The sequence below is a fragment of the Corvus cornix genome, chromosome 2 (assembly GCF_000738735.6).
Source record: "Corvus cornix cornix isolate S_Up_H32 chromosome 2, ASM73873v5, whole genome shotgun sequence".
In the NCBI taxonomy this organism is placed as follows: Eukaryota; Metazoa; Chordata; class Aves; order Passeriformes; family Corvidae; genus Corvus; species Corvus cornix.
Window position 1 is genome coordinate 136,432,511 of NC_046333.1, and position 19,769 is coordinate 136,452,279.

The window sequence follows — 19,769 nt, forward strand, 5'->3', positions numbered from 1 at the left end:
CTTTACTCGTAGAACAAGAATATCAGTTCCCTACTCACATACTATGAGAATAAATATATAAATGTTTTTGGAAGTGTTCAGATAATACAGGCACTGGCAATTTAAAATTAGATGGAAGTACAGCTATGCTATACAAGGTCTAAACAATATAGTCACTTAGAAGACCAAAAACCACTTTAGAGGGAAGAAAAATCAGGCACCTCCTGTCTTTCTAGACCACCATTTGAATTCCAGTTGAGGCGTCTTAGCTGTCAAAATTGCGATATGTAATTACACTGCAGATAGTATTAAGAATTAGTAGTTTATTCTAGTCAGAGGAGAAACATAAATACAGAAAGCTTTCTTGATACTAAGGTTCATTTGTTGATGGAGCTAGGGGATTAATTTTGAGTATGAAGTCTGAGGGATTTCCCATAAAAGATCTTGTCAGAATTAAACATCAGACAATTAAGTTTCTGGTGATATTTTCCAAAACCCAGTTTCTTTAGCATACATTAAGTTAAAAATCCGTAACTTTTTTTTTTTTTTAAGTATCTTCAGCAGAGCTACATCTATTTCTTAACAACTATACAGTATTGAAATCTAGAGCCTTATTTACTAAGAAACACTTCATCTGCAGAGCAGAAGCTGTGATGCCAGAAGTGGAGAGGACAAAGAGGTGAGTACAGCTGGCTCACTCCTCTCTGTCCAGCCCCTCAGGGCTTCTCCGACTCACGGTCAGAAATTTATCGCTGTGGTGGTTCACTGCCCATGGGGCGTCTGAGGCACAGGCAGATAACCCTTGACGGTTCATGCCCCCCTCCAGGTTCCCGGGGGCTTACACTGAACCCAAACCACACCAGGCACCTCTTCGCCCGGCGTGTGTTGAAGGTGTACAACCTCACGCCATGCGAACTGGTCCCGGACAGTTTATGCGGATGTAACACAGGAGATTAACCTGCAGCCCTTAGTGGCACCTGCACTCTGAGGTTTGAACCCAGCTGCCCGCGGGCGGCACAGGCACGGAGCACCGCGGACTGGCGATCACGCGTGTCCCCGTCGCTGCACTCCCGACGCGAGCAAGGACGAGCAGAGCCCAAAGGCCTGGCGGGACAGGCGCCGGCTGCCTGACGCTCCGGCCCTTCGGGGACTCCTCCAGCGGGGCGAGGCTCTTTCTGGCCGCAGCGACGATGACGGAGGGGTCGGAAGGGCCCCGCGGCGACCCCGGCAGAGCTGCGGGCGCTGCCGGCGTCAGGCGCCTCACGCCATCCCCGGGCGCTGCCCCGCGGGCCGGCCCCGCTCCGCCCTCCCGCCAATGACGGCCGGGGCCGTCACCGCGCTGCGTCACGGGGGCGGCCGCCAAGATGGCGAAGGTGTCGGAGATGTACGACGTGACTTGGGAAGGTAACGCCGCGCAGCCGGCGGTCCCCGCCCGGGGCAGGGGCCGTGCCCGGCCCGACCGGCCCCCGGCCGCGGGGAGGGGGCGGCGCTCCCGGAGCCCGTCAGCGCGGCGGGCCCGGGCCGGCGCCGGGCGACCGTACCCAGGCCCGGGGAACAGGGGCGAGGGGCGGCGGTTCTAGCGGCCGCCGGACTCCTCGGGCTGTGGGCGGCCGGGCCGCAGAAGCGGCGAGCTGCGCTCGGCCCCTCGGTGCCCGCAGGTCTCCGGCCGGTGACGCTGCCCCGGTGCGCGGTGGGCCAGCCCCGCCTCGCCTCCCCTCGGCTCCCCGTGCCTCCGCTCCGCGGGGACGGACCCCGCGTCCCCAGGGCGCGGCGGCTGCGCTGCCGTTTCCCGGCCTTCCCCCCATGGTACAGCGCTTACCAGGAATAATGGTCTCTTGGCAGGGTCAGCAGTTTGTGCCATAGTTCATATTTTGGTGGACTGAAAATTACGTGATATTTTCGTAAAACTCGATCACAAGCGTTTGTGGGGAAACTCCAAGAACTTCTGAAGTGACAAAAGTTTTTGAAAATCCTGCCCCTCAGGTCTTAATAGCTTTCGCGTCTGTTCGATCATAATGGTGATTTATTTTTCATACATCAACGCTGTCTGAGCTTTACTCGACATTCTCAGTGGTTCTTCTTTCATAACCAGTATTCACATGTGAGCTCAAGACAGCATTCAAGCCCCTTTCAGTCTCCTGTCAAGAATAAATGAATGGTTTATAATAATAATTTTGGCCATAAAGGGGGAACCTTTAGCTATATACCAGGCGTTACAAACATTATACTGTAGAGAAGATAATGCAGAGAGAAGTGGTGTGATCTTTGGTTTTCATTTCGTTACTGCTAATCTGTGAAGAAATAATTGAGTAGTAGAATAATTCCTCAGTCATGAATTGTTGCTTAGTTTGGTTTTGTAGCTAACAGGAGGAATATTGCATGGGATGTATTTTAGCAGAAGCCAGTAAATTGCCTATTGAAATAGCTCCCATGCTGTCTTTCCTGTACCTTTTTCTGTAGGATTGAAGCAAAACAAAATGGAATTTCAAAAATTCAGTTTTTGGCTCAAATTGCATTAATCTCAGGAAAAATTTTAGCTGTTATTGAAGAAAATAGTGCTGTAAGTGAATTAATAAGGATGAAGAAGTGGGCTTGCTTGCCAGTGTGTCGGGAAGTCAGTTAATTTTACTTTGATATTTGGTTGTATCACCATGATGTCATTAGACTGATTGGGAAAACCTTGATTGACCATTCTTTTATATCTTTTGAATGAAGCTGTAGTACTTGTGAAGCTCATCTTGGATGGAGATCATATGGATCATTACTGGTGTTACTAGATTTTCACAGAAGTTGCCTTAAACCACCTTGTGTTGAAAAATTGTCCAGTTTTTATTTTTCTTGAGCAGATGTTACAAAACTGGGATTTAGGGGTTTTTTTTCCTGTTGTTCTTGAGTATCAGTGACTGGAAAGAGAAATGAGCTTTTTCACAGGGTGGGTAACATGCACTGTGAACATGTTTCTGTACATTTAGCCCTAGATTGTTTTGGCCCAGGGCATTGCAGAGTTTATGTTTATGCTCTAACATAGAGGCCAGGTGTAGGATACTCAAGCTTACTGCTTCTGGATGTGGCTAATTCATACTGAGGTGAGCTTCCTGCTCTTAGAAATAACCTCCATATTCTGTTTCCAAGAGTTCTGATTGACATTTGTGGCATTGTGCTAGGTGTAGAGTGGGTGGGGTTGAATGAGAAACTTTGGAGGACCAGCTGGTGAGTTTTATCATTTCAACTTCTCAGTTGTGTACATCCAAATGAAAGTCTGGTGTATGTTGGTACAAGAGATTGTCTCCACTTTAGAAGCACACATTCGAAAAATTCTGTATTTTTTTTCTCTATTTTAAGAGACAAAAAATAAGGTGAAAATGGAGTCCTGCCACAGACCATGCGAGGACTCTTCTTAAAGAAGACAACTTTTCTCTTTTTTTCTGTGTGAGCTTTAACAGGTCCTGGTGCAATAAAGCTTTTCATAGGTGAGGTGATCTCAGCAGTGTTGTCACCTAGTTCCTAGCAAAGAACTTGAACACAGTTCTAGGAATTTTATGTAGCTCATTTTGAATCTTTCTAAAATGCCTTATTTCTGTGAAACCGAGTGTATGGTTGATATGTCCGTTATATACCCAGGCCTTTCTAAACAAGACATTTTATACTTACATATTGCTCAAAGACGAATCTGTGGTTCAAAGTTAGAAAAGAAGAACTACATGAAACAAATGAAATAGTTTGTACCTTGCTTTGCTTTTAACTCAGGTTCTTTGAGACAGAGGTAGGAGTTTAACCATAGTTAAGTGTTGTTAGGTACTTGCGTGGTACAGGTGGTTAGGAAAGATAACTGAAAATAGCTGTGTTTTCCAGCGTGGGAGCTGTTGTTTTTATTTTTTCTTTCTTTACTTTGTTGCTGTGTCTCAGGCTTTAAAGTGTACTTGGAAATCTGTGTAGCAGGAAAACATCCCATTTAACTTCATGGTCTTGATCAATGGGCTCAGATGATCCAATACCACAGGGTGCTGTGGTATTGAAAGACAAGCTTATATGTTCTTATGTAACATATTTTGCAGTAAAGCTTATTTACTTGAGACAAAGATAATATGTTGCTCCTTTTTTTTTTGATACTGTTACTAATTATCCTATAGAAAATGGCATATTTCCTGATTCCTTCATATGTAAAAGAATTGGAAACTATGTGGAGTGACAGGAAGCCAAGAACTGCAGGTGTAACAAAGGATCATAATGTATTAGGTTTGGACATCACTTGGTACCAGGATATGTGCAGCCTCTTACTAGGTGGTTCTTAAGCTATGTAGAACTTCATAGAATAAATATTTATATTTTCAGTGATACATTAAAGATGATTTTGTGCCATGAGTGGAAATATTAAAAAAAGCAAACACCTCTGTAACTTCATTTTAGGAGCAAGTTTTGGAGTTAACCTCTATGTGCAAAATTAGCATGATCTGCAAACAGGCAGCAGTTCAAGACCTCTTAAAATAACAATTGACTTTCACAGAAAATGCATCTGACATTGTCAGAATTGGACAGAAAAACCAGGTTTTCTTTTCTTACCCTTGCACAGCAGCTTAATGGCATTAACACATCACACCCTGCTAAAGTGAAGCAGTGACTTCAGGCTGTCATTCCCCAAGATTTTGGGGATCTTTGAGTGCTGTCACAGCAACTCTCGTTTCAGTCAATAATTCTCTTCAGTAGATATCATGAAAAAATGAAAAAGAGAAATATGGCATATTCTCTAAAATTAGCTTTCTTTTGATATAAATTGAAAAAGTGAAAAAAGTATTTTCTAAGATTTTTATAAGCTCTGAATGCCTCTTGCTTAAGTTCTTTGTAACATTAAATTAGTAATGCTACTGTATTAAAAATTGTACTGTTCCAATAGTGACATTTAAAAGTTTTTGTTACCGTGTTCATGTGAGACTTTTCTCAAGGAACTCTGTGTCATTTTTGAAAATATCATAAAATGCTTTATAAGATGAAGTTTTAACTGTGTATATGTAAGGCCATTTTCTTGCAAATGTGTGTATCTGGGAACGTGTTGTATACAAAAAGAGAGAAAATTCCTATTGAATTTAAAAACCGAGCACTTCCATCTTTAATGTCTCTAGTCATTGAAGTCCACTTTAGGTGACAAACTCCCTTTCTGTGACTAAGAAACTGAATTCATATTTAGTTTGCATGGAAAGACTGTAGGAAATAGAAAACAGTCTTAAGATTTTATCTCCATGATAATCTATGTGCAGTTAACTGATTTTTGATGTGGTTTTGTTGTGTTCTGTTCTGTCTTTGCTTTCTTTTAGCTATTCCTAATTTTCAGTTGTAATCAAAGGGTCAGATCAGTTTACTCTGGGTTTCATATATGGATTTATGGGATTACAGCAGGCAAAGGTGAGATGCTGGGGGTTTTTTTAAATTGAGGCCCTTTTGACAGCAGAGTTGCCAGGGTTAGAGGCAGCATCTGCAGCACTCAGCTATGACACCTGTGCCTCTGCCTGCACCTGCCAGATGAGAGTGCACAGAGGTGGGCTGTGCATGAAGATTTCGTGTCTGTAACAGAGAATCAATATACAAATGAGCTCTGGAAATATAATGGCTGCGGGGTCCCTGACTGACTGCCGTGGTAGCAGCTATATGCCAAGGTCACATTTTGGAGTCTGAAATGTCTGTCTGCCCCAAAGTGGTAATTTCCTTCATTTCATCAGGGGCTTTTAGATACCAAGGACTTGAAAACTATGATCCAATTCATCAGTGCAAGTGTAGGTAATTATAGGAGGATTACTTCATATCTGGTTGCTCAGGCCAAATGAGCTGACACTTTACCGGACACAAAAATAAAACACAGGTTGTGTCTCTTGGCTTGCAGTAGACTTCTTGCATGGTTTTAGGAAACAGCAGACATTGTCCCAGCTGCCTCTGTTCCTTTGAACTTGTAATGCTTTTGATCTACATGTGCCAAGCCTGCCAATTTAGAAGAACCCAAGTCTAAAACGAATGTATCAGTTGCTCAGCACCAGCCTATATGTGACAGGAGAAATTGTAATTAAACTTAGACATTTCTTTACCTTGTTTTTTTCTTCTAAAATTGCTAATTGCTCCTGCCCAGCCTTGTATTACATCTCCAAGACTTTTAAGTTATTATTATCTGACTCTTTTGATAGATTTCTTAGTAAAAAATTGATTTGACTAAGAAAATGTAATGTTTTGTTTATGTTTGACAGTTTTTAAAAACCTTATGTAATTTTACTGCACTTCTTAGTGTTTTCTTTCTTCTACCTTCTACATAAAATCAGTATTTCTAAAATTAATAAATCTTTCATTCATCAGCTGACATTCTATTCTTTGTCCTACAGGTTTTTTTCCATTGCTGTGAATGTTGAGCTTGTGTGATGAATGGTAGATGTACCTTCTGTTAATAAATAATTCAAACACTATTCCATTTGGAATCACACTGAAATGAAGGCATTGATAATTTCCAAGTAAATGAGTGGGTGGAAATCAGACAGCTTATTTATTTTCAGGCATTTAGCTTGTCAGCTTTTGTGAATGTTTGTGCACGCTCACATTCTTGCCGTCTAACGTTGAATTTCCAGGGACCATCATATGTCTAGAACCATTTAACTTTGTCCATGCATATGAAATGTAACCCTGTGGTGGTTTTGGTTGAATTTCAAAACACAAAATGTAGCACAATAACAGTCCTATGAGCAATCTGAGATCACTTCAGGTAGATGGAACAACTTTCAGTGCTTAATTTTTAACTGTCATTTATGTTAACTCTGTGTTTTGAAGTGCAAGAAAAACTGACAGTGTTTAGATCTATCGCTGTATTTGTTTTTCCAGCTGTTGTAAAGTTTTAAAAAAATATTAGCAACAGTTATCCTGGTACCTTCTTATTAGTAAAGCCACTATCTAGTAATGAAAACTATTTTCCTTCAGTTTTCTCCACATTTGTTCTTGTGTATAGAACATCTACACATATATAAATGTTTATATATATAAAATTGCATTCTTAGCAATTTCCTGATCTAGAAGATAAATAAAGCTCAGGCAAGGTAACTTCTAGTTGACTTGAAGAAAATGCCTGCTCTCCTCTTAAATGTACTCTTGAAACAAAAATCCTAATGCTAAAATAACAGTCTTTTCTATCTTGCCTAGGTAAACAGTGATATTTTTTTGGACACTTCCCTGGTATAGAAAGCCTTCACATTCATGTCTACCTTTCTTGAAGCTCCTTTCTCTAGGAGTGTGTCACTTCCTTTCAGAGTGGAAGTTTTAATGTTTTTTCTAAAATTTCAAGCGAAAATTTATCCACCTGTAGCAGAAATGCAGTTTTAGTGTTGTTTGTGAATGTGTGAAACTACTTGGGAGAAATCTCTTGTAGCCTATTCTACCTAACAATGGATAAATTTTATTATTTATTGGATAACTAGGTATACATTTTTTTACTGCATGTGTTACTGTCCTGAGGGATTGCAAACTTAGAAGTTGAACTGATTATTTTAGAGTATGAGTGCAGTTTGGGTAATGAGGCTTCAGAGATCTGTTCTCTGTAGTTTTTTAGTATTAGAAGTAACTTTCTTAGCTCTGTTGCTCTTTAAAACCATTCTTCATATGTGTATCTTATCTATCATATGCACATTCAAATTCCATTACTATCTGGAAATTTCAATTTTTTTACTCCCCTTTGCCCACAGATATGCGTGACAAAATGAGGAAATGGAGGGAAGAAAACTACCGAAACAGTGAACAGATAGTGGATGTTGGAGAAGAGTTAATTAATGAATATGCATCTAAACTTGGAGATGACAGTAAGTAAACAACCATTATTTTAAAAGTTTCATTGTCTGATTTGGTTTTCTTTTTTCAGTCTCTATTTTATTTAACAGCCTTTGTGTTGTCTTTCAGTATGTGCTGATGTTGATGAAATATATATTACTTTCTTAGTCTAATAGGCTTCCAGAATTCCAAGAGTTTATTTCTTTCCCAAAAGTGGGCTGCAGTGAAAACAGCTGTAAAAATTACCTGTTAGAACTGTTAACTTGCTGTACTAGTATTTAGATTGCAATGCAAAAACTTCATGTGCAGCTGTTACTTAGATGTTACTTGCCTGATTTTCTGTTCTTCAACACTGTGACAGAAATTGAAGCAAGTCTTCATGGGGATCTGGCTAGAATATGGCAGTTTTGTTGGGAAAAACAGAATTAGAGCTTTTTTGTCTTTCAAGATGTCAGAAAATACTTCGGCACTAAAAGCACTAAATTGCTTAAATATGTTTTTAATTAATTCCAGCAGTTTCTTAATTTGTCCCTGTTTCAGATGTGATTCATGAGAGTAGATGGGGAAAAATCTACAGACAGAATTAATTAATCCTGTTTACATGATAGGTGCTTCCTATTGTCTTAAACAAACTCCAAACCAATTATCTGCATTTATTGTCTCTTTGTGTCCAGTTTGGATAATTTATGAACAGGTGATGATTGCTGCCCTGGACTGCAGTCGAGATGATTTGGCATTGGTAAGTTTTCAAGTTGACTTTTCTTTCACACTGTATGTTTTCATCCTGGGTGTCTCTTCCAAATAGGTTTTTGGACAGTTACAGGATATTCTGAACTCCATAGCTTGGACTGGTAGAAAGAGTATCTGTCAAGAAATACACAGCTGTGAAGGAACTGCCGCCATCTACCTCCTCTAAGGCATAACTTCTGTTTATACAGATCACATCTCTTCCAATAGCCATGAAAATATTTACAGCTACTCTGGTATGGGCTAAAGGTCAAGAATAATATTAAAGTTGCCATATTGTACAGAGAATGTTTGTTTATTGAAAAACTCCCAAATTATATTGGTTTTCTGAATGTTTTGAGGTAAAATGACCCATCTTACATATCATATTATATGTCGTGTTGGCTACCATCAAAGAAAGTCATTGACATATTGGAGCAGATCTTCAACATGAATAAGAAGCTGGACTGCATAATGTATAAGGAAAGGCTGGGAGATCTGTGTTAAGTCTTGGAAAAGTCAAGAAGGGATTTTTGAATATGTACTGATGGGAAGGAAAGTAGAAAGAAGGTGGGCACATTTTCATAGATGTGCAGCAAAAGACAAGTGTGGGGTGTAAGCTGCAACAAAGGAAATTCCATTTATGTATTAGGACAAACTTTGTGAATGCTTTGTGACAACTGGCACATTGAAGCTGTGGAATCTCCTTTGGAAATGCTTAAAAATAGATTGGGATATGGCCCTGCACTCCCTTGGAAACTGGCTCTGTTTTGAGTGGGGATTTGGAGCAGGTGAACTCCAAGGGTCCGTTGCAATCCAAGTTATTTGGTGATTGTTGATAAAAATATTGTTAATGGATATTTGAGTTTTATTAATTTGGATGTAAATTTATTTGAATGATACAAATAACAATTGAGATAGAATTAGCTTATTTTGAACTGTAACTTGTTCGTTAGATTAAAAACAAAAAAAGCCACTGAAACAAAACAACCCAGTCAGCTTAGCTACTTCTTTAAAGACAACAACAGGAAAAGGCAAAAGTGTGTCTTGCAGGAAAATTTTAATAATCTTTTCACCCCTCCTTCAGAAAACAGAAGAAAACAGAGGCTTGTCTTGCACCCTGAAAGCCATCAAGCTTGAGCTTATTCTACGTAAAAAGCCATTTTCAAGGCCCCAGGTCTTTCACAGCAATTACTTCTCCAGTGCCTTGTTCTCTGTCAGATGACAAAATACCTCATAAGATCTTTGAGCTTCATGTGATGTCATTTGGGTAAAACGTAATGCAACGGGACAGACTAGAGGATGTGGTTGGGAGAAGGGCAGTTTGAAAGCAGGCAGAACTAGACAGGGTTATCTGGCATCCCATATATATGATATATATGATAAAGTGGAATATGCTGGAAAATACAGTACAAGACTTTGAACCTGTGACCCCACTGAACTTCCTTCTCTTTTGTCCCTCAGAAGAAAATACTCTTGTAGTATAGCTGTTTGTTTAAACAAAACCAAATAGACTTACTGTTTAAATAAATACATGATTAAATAAATACTGATTTATATGTAAAACAGATTTAGTCTTTATTTTCAGGGTCTTTTAAAGAAGACTTTCACAAAATTGTTGACGGAGCCAGTGTTGAAAGATAAGTTGTGAAACACTATTTGTTTGTACTAACCCTGGCAGGGAGTTTAAATTTCAGTGTCTGTGCCCTTTAAGGAATAGTGTGGGGGAATGCAACATTTTATATGCAGCTCAGAAACAAGATTAAAATCATAGGAGGAAACTTAGAGTTATTTTTTATTTTTTAATTTGATTGATTTATCATAAGTCATTAATTCAAACAGGTCGACATCATTTGTGGCATTTTACCACAGCTGTAGCTCCAAAGTAGACAAACAGCTTTAGAACTTCTGGTATTTTAGCAGTGAGCTTTTGACAGCTGTGATGCATTTTTCTTAGGGGGAGAGGTCTCATCTACTCCAAATGAGAAGCTGAGGTAGTTTTCAGAAGCATTTCTCTGTCTTTTGTTTTTTTCTTTTTCTTTCCTCTATTTATTACTTTGTCCTTTCCATCCTGCACAAAAAGCCCATGTGTAGTCCATGCCCCTGCTGCAACCAGCCAGTTGGTTCACACAGGTGGTTTAGTGCAGTCACCTGTTGTTGGCAGCATTTGAATTACCAGTGTTTTACCTGCTGAAGTCCAGGTTTATATTTCTCTGCCTTTGTCTGATATTTAAAAAGTCAGAAAGCAAATTAAGTGCAAGCTGAAGTTTCACATGCAAATTATGTTTGCCGTTGTAACTGAGAGAATTCTGAGAGAATGTCGCAAGTAGAGTATTGACGTGGTGCAAAACCAGTTCTCAATAAAATAAATGATTATGGGGATTACAAGTTCCATTTAAAGAGGACATTCAATGCTGCTGAGTCCAGAACATTTTGAAGATACAGCTGCTGTAATTTATTCTTGTGCTTTTGGTTTTATCAGTGTTACAGTGAGTTGTTTGTGACTTTCTTACAACTTTTCCTGTCACTTTGTTGTGTCCAATAGCTTAATCTACATGAGCTTATTTTGGCCCTCTGGCAGTGTTTGGTTGAGTAATGATTGTGTAGTGAGATCTAATGTGAACAGTTCTGGTCTTGTATTACTCCTGCACTTGAGCACTACTTTCATATTGTCAATGAGGATTTTTCAGATGTCAAAGTCCTCCTGCAGAATATGTAATTTTTTTATTATAAGTGTTACAATTTTTGTTGTTTGTGGAGAAGAACAGTACATGTATTTATAAAAATCACTATCCTTCGGGATCCACTGATCACTGGACCACAGGATGGATTTATTGTATTTTTTTTTAAAGTCTACAAGGTTGTCTGGGTTTTAAAAGCTGGAGTGAATCTACTTTTCTTGAGTTTTATGTAAATTTTCCTGCCTCTTAAGAATGGTCAGATTAATTCAGATGTCATGTAACATGCTGCTAAGTACATGTAGTTTTTTGTGACTAGAGGAACAGCAGTTCACCTAGACATCACTCAAGAGTGCCAGTAAACTATTTCTGTACTAAACCTGAGTCTTTCTATCTGAAATTGCAATGTAAGGATCTTGGTTCATTGCAAATTAAGTTGGTTGTGATGAAAATAGTCTGTTCTTGCTTGAGGCTAAGCATTACAACTTTGGTTACTGTTGCTTTTCTCTCTTCCTTTTCTATTTTTTAGCATCTATGAGAGATGTAAATATTCCCCTTGAATGTGCTTTAGCAACCTGTTTATCTACAGAAACAAAGAGGGATCCTACTAATTGTTACTGATTTGTACTTTTTCCTTTGACCTGTGGATGTGATGAGATGGAATAGATTATGTAGATAGGCCTCTACTAGAACCTTATGTCTGAAGAACAAGTTTCTAAGTTGAGTTGCATAAATAAGTGCCTAGAAGAGGAGGATTCAGTGTGAAGCTTTTAACGTGATGCACTCCACTGGTCTGTTTGAGAGCCTGTGGACTATCCTGCCTCCCACTGTTACGAGTCAGCTACAAACTCTGAAATGCTGTTTAGGCACATTCAAGATATGGTTACGAGTTAGTTTGCTCTGGGGAAGTTGTGACTCAGTCCCTTTTCGAAACATCCTCTGCTAATCTGGAGAAATCTGCCTGTGATGAATTCTTTTTATCCAGCCCAGGTGCCTCATTGATTTCAGGAGTTAAAAACTATGCCTGTTCTGCCAGCAGGCTGTACCCAAGCCAGTGGCAAACATTTTCTTTGGATTTCAGAGTTTTATTTTAAAAATAAATGCAGAGCATTGTATTAGCATAGTTTGTTCCATTGTGAAATATCCATTTATTAAAAAAGTATCACTTAAGCTCTTACTGTCTTTATTTTGTTTTTTTTTACTGTCTTGTGTTACTATGTGGCAACTAAATAGAATTCAAGTTTTAATGGTATCAGAGCTGTTTTAGTACATGAGTGTAATTTTCAGGGCAAATAACTATTCCCAAGGGGACTTGACAGTCTAGTGCCCTGTATGGAAGATACTTAAAATTAGTCTTCTAACAGACAGAATTTCAGTTTCTGACCTTGTTTTTATCAATTCATTTTATTGCTTATTTCAGAAATTGGTATTTACTTTTATTCAGAACTGGCATGCCAGGTTATTGAATTATCAGCCAAGGCCTTATTTTTTTTTTTTTTTTCTATTTTGTCTTCTTCTAGTTTCTGTGTAGATAATTATATTCACAATAGGTTTTGTGGTTCTTTGTGTAGTTTTGTCTTCAGGAGCTCAGGCGGCAGTTTCCTGGGAGCCACAGAGTTAAACGGTTAACTGGAATGCGATTTGAAGCTATGGAAAGGTAAAACCTGAATTTGAAAAAAACATACTTTCTGTCTGGAAAAATGTTTGCTCTTTCTTAAAAAAGATTTCAGCCATTACAGAATGGCGAAATAATGCTGGGCAGTTTCTTTATAGGAAGTAACAGTGTGCATGATCATATTAAGATTTTTAGACACTTGTGTTGCATTTTTGCGGGTACTATGCAGTGTTTCATTTTTGCAATCTTCCCATCAGAGATCAAAGATCAGAAGGATCTCTTACTTGACAGCAGAAGTCATTATACAGTAGAACACCGCACAGTTTTTTGGCAGATTCTGTGAGGTGTAAGTTTCATCTCACAGAAGCAGGGGAGCATACGAAAATCAGTGCCAGCATTTTTTTTGCCGTAATTGTTCTATACTCCTGATTACTGCAGGGTGCAGCTCTTTACTCTTGTTTTCTGAGCGTGGGGAAATGAACTTAAAAAGGATTAAATCTACAGAGTTTGTTATAGAAAAAAAAAATCAAAAAACATATGGAATAGAATGGCAGAACATAAAAATCAGACTGACTTTCTTGAAATATCCTATAGAAGGGTTATAGGGTACTAAGTTTAACAGAAATTACTAAAATAATGAACAGATTAAAACTTTGCAGCTTTCCAAATGAATGACCTCAGGGCTTGAGAATGAACTTTATTGTACACGTTTCTCCTTGGATACATCTGTATTGTCAACATTCTGTTTGATAGCACTTGGGTGTTGAGAATGACTTCCAGGGACTTTGAATGATAGAAAATCTGTTCCGTGCCACATTTTGCATACAAAGTTGGTGAGTTTGGAGCCTTTGGGCCATATTGATAAAAAGGAATTGGAAGTACACCCTAAATGGGTTTTGAAAAGCTACTTACTTAGCATATGTTCTTCATCCATTACATTCTTGCAAAATTAGCTTTGAAAGTGGTATTTAATAGGAAACACTGATAAATGTCTGTTGCTTGGATCGAGAATGAATAAATGGACTCCATTCACAGGAGCTGTCTCAGGGCAACCAGATGCTCTGTGTTTCGCACTCACTTTATATAAAATACACATTCTTGAAGAATTTCCATTAAACCTAGCTCTCTTGTCTTCATTTTATATAGGGTAGGAAGACAGTGAGAGAATGGCAGCAGTTCTTCCCCCTTCCTGAAACCTATTCAGAAGTACAATAGATCATAATTCAGTTCAGGCTTATGTGACTACATTAAAGATGTTATTGCATGGGAACTGATCTTTGTGGGAGATGACTGCTGCACAAACATTATGTGTGGTTTCAGCAATGAAGCACTATTGAGCCATAGTTTTCTGAAAGTGCTCATGAAAATTCTTGACAAAACGTCTCTGTCAGGTCAGATCCTTGAGATTAGAGTATCAGGGAGCAGAGAAATTAATAAAAGCTGGTTTCATGTCCATAGGTTTTCTCTAGAAGTCAGAGAAGAAAGAAGCTTCAGCTTGGGGTTGTTTTAAACAGGAGCCCCTGTGCAGGTGCTCTAAGCCATGCCATGGAGGAGCCTGTCTCTCCACTGACTATAAAGGAAGTCTAGGAAGATTTAGGCTGGAGGCATCATGTTTTCAATTGAAGTGAACTTCTTATTAAATTTTAGGACTTGTAGGATCTAGGGAGGATTCTGCTTTCCCCAACAGGAAGAGGAAACAGTGAAGAACATCCCCATAGAATGAGACAGCCCTGTACACACTTGCTAGTAAAAAGAATAATGTTCTGGAAGTTCACCCTGTGAAGCTGGGATTATGGCCATCAGTCAGTTTTTTAAAATGCATTTGACAAAGCAGCAAGTAACAGAGAACAAAAATACAGCGTTTTACAGTACATCTGCTCAAGTCTATAGCAGCCACCTTCTACTCGTTTCTGGTTTTGTGCTTCCTTTCGCACTAGTTCCTATACCTTGTGGCAGCTGGTCTGGACAGCTGAGCTATGATAATGTCAGCAGTGCTTAGGGAACAGTGAGAGGATGTAAATGTGTGTCTAAGGTGATGTCTAAGGAATGTGGAGCATCAAAAATCAATCAGCAGTATCTCTGAAAAGCTACATGTCAAACTCCACATGAAGACACAGTGTATGCCCTAGTTCTGTGGTGATAGCACAACGGCTGTGTAGTGAAATATGGTTTGAATTACTTCCTTTGTTTGGGCCATGTACACAGCTGACTGAATGCACAGATCTGTTTCCCAGAAGGTTTGAAGTGCTCACAGCACCTGAAGTAACCTGTTTCAAGCATAGTTCAGATCGCAGAGTTAATTGATAAATAAATAATAAAAAGTGGGAAATGGTGGAAAACATTTTCTTTCAAGATTTATGTTACAGTCTGGGGTAGAATCCTATAGGAATCTTTCCAGTTTGCTGTATGCAGCTGTTCATATAAAGTCACAACAGAAGAAACTTTACATGAAGTTCTAAGTTAAAACAATGAAGTGAAATGTCATTATTTTGGATGGCTTTTCAAATTTTGGAGTTTCTGTTTCTTGCGAGATGTGAAAGGGGGAGTAAGAGATGTGATGGTTGGACCTATCAGGTATAGATAAAGAGAGAACAGACAGGAGAGTAAGATACTGGGTGTAAAATACCTAAGTTGTTGCTGAAACGGTATTCCATGAAGCAATTCCCATATGTTTTTCTTAATTGGTGACATACAATACTGCTGTTGATACTTAGCACTCACTCAAAAGAATTTTGTGTAAATATAGTTTGCTTATTATATGTATATTATATTTCAGTTTAAAAAAATGCAGGAGGGTTATTAACTATTGCAAGAAGAGTCAAAAAGTCAGAAGTTCTGTCTTAACAGAAATAAATATGACTGATTTCTTTGAACAGGTATGAAGATGCTATCCAGTTATATGATAGAATTTTACAAGAAGATTCAACTAACACAGTAAGTTTAAAAGATAATTCTAAACTGCAGTGATGTGTTGTTTGAAACTGTGACTATATTTTCTGTGTTTCAGTGTGGAAAAATGTGTGTCTATATTACTGTGTTTTTTTCCTTTAGTTTTCTGTTAAAATAACCAATGTTACCTTCATTTCCTGGTGGGAAGATGTGATATAATACCTTCTTAAACAAGGATTTTAGGAGACAGATTATAACTAGCAATCTTTCCAGAAGTCTTAGTAGTGTTTAGAGTTGGGCCTTTGCACTCTTTCATTTCCCAGAGTATTCAGTATTTAAAAGAGTAATATAGTTTGCCATGTGTCTTCTATGTTCCTAATGCATAGTCTTGCTTAAGGATTAACTATTAATACACTCAGGTAGTGCTTCAATAGCAGTTATTTTGATGTATGTCTGGGACACTTTACTAGCTCTTGAATCAAAATGCGTAAAGCATGCCAGTTGTATAAAACAAAATCTGAGACAGACTGTACTGTTCTTCTAAGCATTTTTGGAATACTGTTTGTGAAAGCCACTGTGAGCTATTAGCTGCCAAAATAAAAGTCTAGAGAAACTTGTAGCAATATATTTTCATGGATTTTTTTTTTCCCACAAGGATAAAACTTGAAATATGAAGAAACTGTGGAGTTTCAGATTCTTGTATGACATACATATTTATTGGACAGTTAATAAATTATTATTAATCATTGTGGGTATAAGTGTTACTTGGTTTTGAGGAGCTGTCTATTGGGTAAACTGTGTAAATGTAATACTAATCGGCTATTGCAGATGTTTTGGCAATCTCAGGTAAATCTTCCTAGGTGTGTGTTGAACCTCTGCCTTTCTTTGGTCAGCTTATTTGATGAGGTCTGCTATTCAGGGGGGGAAAACCCACAGAAACACAGATAACTGGGATTAACTAGGCTATGCCAGAGCTGGATATAGATCAAGTGCCATCCCTTAAACTAAGTAAACCATTAAAAAACCCCACAAAACAAATTAAAAAGCAAGCAGTAACAATAAAAAACACCCCAAACCACTAGAAAGTTATTTTCGAGGCAACACATCTGGAAACAATACCAAGTTAAGCACTTGGACACAGTGGTAGGTTAAAGTCTGTCTGTTAGCAGCGATAGAACTCAACAGATCTTTTGCAAGGGTAAAAAGAACTATTGCAGTTCTTCACTCTTCTTTTTCACTCTCCCTGAAGAAGTAGAAGCTTGAGCTCAAGAAGTTTTGAGCACAAGCATAGGTGTCCCCAGTAAATGGTGGATTTTATCTGTGCATGGCCCAAAGAGTTTCAGAGACACTAAGTCTTCAGAATCATGTAGAACCAATATGGAACCCATTTGCAGTGAAGTCACAGAACGGGTCACCTTGGTGCGTGTTTTATGACCTTTTTCTGAAAAGTGAAAAATGGAGCACCGTATTACAGTGACTTTTATGGACCACAGATCTTCGAAGCGTGCATTTTTGGCAGTTCTACTCTTCAGCTATCTCAGCATAGCTAACAGCATCTGAGTGGTTTGTTGGATGACTTTATAAAACGATATATTTAAATAAGTGAAATGCGTGATTATTTCTTTGTTTGGATTTCTTCCGTAACCAAATCATAAAGATTATCCATAAAGTTGTAATAGTTAGAAGCATAAGCTGTAAATATTAGAACAGTTGTGTGGTTGGATTTTTTAAGATCTGATAATAGAATTGGAGAATGTTAAATGCAAAGGAAAAGCTCCTTGCTATATAGCTGTAGAATTGGTTGAGTAAGGCTTGCATGTCAAGAGTGAAAGTTAAGTAAAAAGTTTTGATAAATTGTCATGTGCAGATTTCTACGTGTCATTTACCTGTTAATTATTTCCATGCACACATGTGGCTGCTGTAGGAAAATATTTCAAGATTTTAGAAAAGCAACTGTTGCTGAGTTTGTCTTGGCACTCACCTTGCTTTATAGAAATTTCTTCTGTCTGCTGACACATGGAGTTGCTTATATACATTGAATGTTTTGGCAAGTGCTTTAAGTGAAACATAGACATTTGTTCACACAAATAATGTAAAAATCATGCCTTGCACTGACTGATCAAAAAGTAGCATGGAAAAAGATTTTTCCAAAAAATTACTTCCTTTAGACACATAGCAGAATTTTCCATTCTAAAAAGTAAAATTTGAACTCACATTATGTAATGGACATTTCCACTTTCATCTGAGGTTTTGTTGCATGCAAAGCACTGAAATTAAGGTAACAGTAATTATTTTATTTGATTTCTTATGATAGAATTCAAAATAGTCTTTATTTTTAAAATATGATCATCTCTAAGTTTTATCTCACTCTGCTCTTACTTGCTGAAAAAGATAACTCATTTGACAATGGAACAATGTTAATGTCACCTCAGAAATTTTGTGTCATTTTTCAAAGCATGTAGATGTTGAGTAATAGTCACTTTCTAAAGACTTTAATGATTAAAATGTGGCTCGTGAAATGCATAACTTGCATACATTTCAATAGGGTAAGAATTGGAATCTTTTCCGTTCTGGTCTATTTTGATTGAAGTCATGGCATGTTAGAGGTCAAGCTGACAGATTACTTTTATTGAGGCTGCGTAGTATTTTCTATCACAGGGCTCTTTTTATTAATTAAAATTTCATGTAGTGTCCAGTTAAAAATGTTGATAGTGATGCTGAACAGTTACTGATTTGTTTGTAGGTTTTCAGATAAAATGCTTGTTCTGTTTCTCTGAACAAAATAAAAGAGATTCATTGGTTTTTTAGTGGTGTTGGTAGAGAGGACTTTTTTGTTTGTTTTTGCTCTTTATGTATTTTGTTGATAAATCCTTATCATGCTCTGCTTTGGAGGAAAGCCTTCTAGGTAGACAATTTTTCTTCAGTTGGGCACTTCTTGAGGTGGTCTGCCCAGCAGTGCAGAGAAGATTGTTGATGAGAAAGGAAACTGAGTTCATGTGATCAAGACTTAGATTGGTGTCTAACCCACTCCACTGTCATCCTAGTGCACCAGCAGTTTCTCCTGATTATTCAGCTCAACCATCAAGAAGATTGCAGAGCACTTGGTCAACACCAGGGAAAAGTGAGATAAGGCACAAAGTTCTGCCTTAATTCTAATCCACAGAAAATCTGGTGTCTTTATTAGGATAATTTGTCAGCCGTTTTTCTTTCCACTTTTTCAACCAAGCTTTTCATGCAAGACACTCTGTATGCTTCCTTAGCTTCGGACATGTGGATAGTCTCATTAACTTCTTGGGTTTTGTAATATAATTGTGTGAATGAATAATTAAAATTTTCGTCGTAAGACAGTGTTCTGATCAACTTTACTGTTATGGGAGTGGGCAGGGACAAGTGTATGTGTATGGTCACGTGAAGTTAGCATATGGTCACATGAAGTTGCCCTTTCTCTTACTGTTTTGAGATGCTTTTTGTAGATGAGCTGGACGTACTTCAGAAGAGACACAGGAGGTTCAAGACCTCTGGGAACCCAGAATACTAGAAAGATTCAGAGCAAAATCATAGTACTTAGTATCATGTAAATAGGCAGCAATTATATACCATGAATATCTGAGTTCATCTCTTTCTGTGATTGTGCATTACTACCATCTGGACAGTATAGGTAACCCTTCTTTCCCCACCTCCTTGTCTACACTAAATAAGATGACAATAACGAGTGCTGAATTGGAGCATTGCTTATCTGTTTATCATCTGAACTGTGATATTTCCTTAAAACTGCTGCAGCAGCTGTGAATTCATTTTTAACAGAGACCTGTGAAGATCTTGCAGCTTTGTACATTCATCTACAGGATGCTCTGAGTTGCAAAAAGGAAAACTGCTCACCAAATGAAACATCTAGTGGGGAGAATTTTCTGAGGTGACATGGATGTTTCATTAAATATATTGGCAGCACTGCCAGGAAAGACAGAGCTAGACCTAAACTTAGGTGTGTACAGTAGTAGTTTTTAAGGGAATCGAGAAAGATAGCTTGGCACTGTCTGACGCAGGATGGAGCTCGTGAGAGGTGTGAAAAACTGCAGCTGCTACTTTGGTTAGTTCCC

The 19,769-nt window shown here is 38.4% G+C and overlaps 1 protein-coding gene across 1 annotated transcript in view; it reads left to right on the forward strand.

Annotated features, from left to right (window-relative positions):
* The first annotated feature begins 1,328 nt into the window (after positions 1–1,328).
* Positions 1,329–19,769, forward strand: part of EMC2 (ER membrane protein complex subunit 2) — a 38,749-nt gene continuing 20,308 nt past the window's right edge. The window contains exons 1-5 of the mRNA XM_039548321.1: positions 1,329–1,383; positions 7,683–7,796; positions 8,439–8,503; positions 12,740–12,825; positions 15,660–15,717. Coding sequence (XP_039404255.1) covers positions 1,344–1,383; positions 7,683–7,796; positions 8,439–8,503; positions 12,740–12,825; positions 15,660–15,717 — 363 coding nt within the window. The 5' untranslated portion in view covers positions 1,329–1,343. The remainder of the gene's footprint in view (positions 1,384–7,682; positions 7,797–8,438; positions 8,504–12,739; positions 12,826–15,659; positions 15,718–19,769) is intronic.